Source organism: Egretta garzetta, unplaced genomic scaffold, assembly GCF_000687185.1.
Source record: "Egretta garzetta isolate BGI_Z169 unplaced genomic scaffold, ASM68718v1 scaffold424, whole genome shotgun sequence".
Lineage (NCBI taxonomy): Eukaryota > Metazoa > Chordata > Aves > Pelecaniformes > Ardeidae > Egretta > Egretta garzetta.
In genome coordinates, this window is record NW_009259489.1 from 1,907,823 (window position 1) to 1,911,213 (window position 3,391).

The following is a 3,391-nucleotide window of genomic DNA, read 5'->3' on the forward strand; positions in this document are numbered from 1 at the left end:
AATTAAACTTAAAAAAGGACTTTCTTTTAAAAAAAAAATTCCCTGTATTTAAAAATTGAAGTATTTACTCAGAAGTATTAATTGTACAAAATAGCTACAAAACTCATTTAAGTGTTAGAGTATTAGAAAACAACTATTTTCTCTTGTACAATATGTGGAAATAGGATGACAAACTCATTTGGACAAGTACCAGAAAATGTTTATAAAAAGATTATATACAATTCATGAGATTGTAATCAATCACAATATTGCACAAATTTTCTGAAAACACAGGTAATTATTATGAAATAGGTAATACTTATTTGATGTGTAGCTAGCAGCATTATTTTATAGCTTCTTTTGATTCTAGATATGAGCAATCCAGTAGAATTATATTTTCTTTATATCAGTTACAAAGTTTGATCATCAGGTCTTTGCGGCCAAAGATTTATTTGTTTAATCTGTTCAGTAACCATGAACTGGGAAGACCATATTTCCTTTTTCTTTTACTATTCCACACTTTGGCAAATTCAACTATGGAAAACAGAAGATTTACTGATTTAGAAACTATTTACTGCTCCATCATCAGTAAATGTGTAATTACATGAAACTGAGCAGTCCTATTTATAGTATCTACAGGAAAATAATTATTGACAGGTCAAAATCTTGTCACCTTTGGGGTATGATGCAATAAAATGGTCTTCAGTCCTACACTATAACTTAGGATAGACCACTAAATGTTTTATCAGTAACTGGGACTGTGAAGAGAATGTGGGAAGTAAATATTGACATACCTAAACAACAATTTACTCTAAAAATATATAAAAGGTAATAATGCAAATTATCCTGCTAAATGCCACAAAATCTTAATACGCAGAAGATAAAAATGCAACCTCAAGAAACATTGCAACACACTCACAGCTGCATGTCTGGTACCATGGAAAGGTCAGATAAGGTTAGGGAAAAAGACTTAGAATAGAATTTTTTAAAGTCTACCCCAGTGGACTTGAAAATCAGTAAAGCAACAGGCTGAAAATCCTTGTTAAGTGCTGCTTTGCCCTTATTTTCATTTCAGCTTATCCACTCCACGTTCTAAACCTGCTATTCATCTTGGCATAATGGTACTAGTAATACTCAGCATTTCCAGGGATCTCTTTCAAAATAGCTTCCCAGATCGAAGGCACAAATTGATGCTATCTGATAGCTTCTATTTCTTGTTCCTTAAGATTATGAAAAATGGTATTTTATGTCAAAAAAAAAATTCTGGTTTATTTCTGTAATACATATATTTTCATTTGTGGCCAAAATTCAAAGGAGATGGTGTGATTTTTATCAGTCAAGAAGAAAAATAAGACACTGTGCACAAATACTCACTGTAATGTTATCCAGGAGTTTGGCCATATGCTTAATAATTTCACCATGGTGTGCTGGCTGGGTTTGCAGCAGTTTCTTAATGACAACAACACTTTCAGCAACTACAATTTCTGTTTAAGACAAAACAAATTATTAATTTTAAAAGCATTTATGCAAAAGAAAAAGCCATAAATTGATTGTAAAAGATGTTACGAGCTTTCAAAATATGCTTTGCAGAACTGAATTCTATTTACTTGGTAAGAAAGATGTAAACCACTCTACTAAGGAATACAAGTTCAGCGTTCAGAATAAAGTTATAAGCAGCAAAAAGAGGACAGAGAAGTGTTCTATATGTAAAAATATCATCCTATTACATACTGTTTTTTGAAATAGCCTTTTAGTAAAGCTGCACTTTGTATTTTTCCTTTTCAAACTGAGGAACAGCATGAAAAAACATCTGTTTTCATTGAAATTATGCATATTTGTAATTTGCTGTCTGCATTAAAAATACAAACACTTGTTTAATTTTCAGAGAAATATAAAACATTAAAAGTACCAGCTCATTCATAAATAAGAGAAGTATCGAAACATTTTCTTTGCACTTTTTTGTCTTCCAAACAGTCTCTCTCAGGTCTGTAACCTAATCTCCAGTACATTCAAATGAAGCTTCTAAATAGCAAGCTGTTGTAAGATTTATGCCAAAGTCATGCAATGGAGTGCCTAACTACTGTAACAAGTAACATTCACAGCCTGATCAACTTGTATGAAATGTACAATTTTTGAAGCTGAAAAAAACCCACTGGTGCAGAGGTGAGCTTCTATGCAAGAGCAAACTCATGCTGAAAGGAAATATGAAGTCAAACACGGCCAAAGCTGAAACCAAATCAAAGACTACTGTAAGAGTTCAACATAATTCTAGTTTTCATTTATACTACAAAAAGGAAGTAACTATTTCTCCTCAACTATCAGCTAAACACTAAAAACAAGAAAAAGCCCAACTACCATCACAGAGGTATTCCTACATTTCAAGAGTTAACCTGACACATGGACCATTTATTCAGCAATCAAGTTCCAAAAGAACGGTATGAGGAAGAGATGTCTATTTTTTTTTATTTATTTCAAAAAGCAAACTTCTTTATGGAGAGAAGCTTTCCAAAAGCTCTGAGTATGCATCATTATGCCATAAGCCTCTGAAATGTTTAAATTTTAGCTTGCAGCTTTTTGTGTCATCCTTGATTTGACATGACATGTCCTTCATTTTTCTAGACTAATTTCTTGAAGCAAGGTTAACGTATCTATTTCACATATCTGAAGGTCTTGCACAAGCCTACAGATCAACTTAATTCGGACTCTGTTTTGCCAGATATTAAAATAAGATGACAAATTCAAAATTTAAAAATTACAATCTGGAATATTTAGAGTGGGGGACATTATAATGACAACCTTCATTACTGAGTGTTTTGTGATACTACTTAACAAGGAAAATGGGTAAGCAAAATAAAACTGAACCCAAAAAACTGGGTGGACATGAAGTCATTACTAAAACACTTGTTGATAGTGTAGAACTGATCATGATAAAATGAAGCGCAGTATATGGAGTGCCACCATAAGAACTACTTTAATGCAGTCTGTGGGAACAAATTTAAAGAACTGAACCAGAATTGTATTACATGAGTCTATATACCAAAAAAGAAAAGTACAAATAAAAGCAAAATGAATTTGTATACAATAAGGACTGACATAGTCCAGAAAAAAAAAGAGAGGCTCTTTGAGGCTTGCTTTGTGCTTCAAGAATCCCAAATATCAGCACGAAATAAAAGACACACGTTTAGGTTCAAAGACACAAAAAAAAAGGGGGGGGGAGGTAAAAATCGGCATTCTGAATGAGCAGTAAAGTAATTTGAAAATGTAACTCTGCTAGAATTATCAAAGAAAAAGTGTATACAAGGCAATGCTAAATGAACGCAAGAACTTCAAAATAGAGTGTAAATTATATCTAAAGGGTCATAAAAAGTAAATCAAAATTTTAAAATGAAGACTAAATATCACAGAAAATCTG

The 3,391-nt window shown here is 32.2% G+C and overlaps 1 protein-coding gene across 5 annotated transcripts in view; it reads right to left on the reverse strand.

Annotated features, from left to right (window-relative positions):
* AP3B1 (adaptor related protein complex 3 subunit beta 1) overlaps positions 1-3,391 on the reverse strand; it is a 160,904-nt gene that overhangs the window by 81,944 nt on the left and 75,569 nt on the right. For all 5 annotated transcript variants that reach the window (XM_035892818.1, XM_035892823.1, XM_035892822.1 and 2 more), the window contains one exon: positions 1,354-1,463. In XM_035892818.1, coding sequence (XP_035748711.1) covers positions 1,354-1,463 — 110 coding nt within the window. The remainder of the gene's footprint in view (positions 1-1,353; positions 1,464-3,391) is intronic.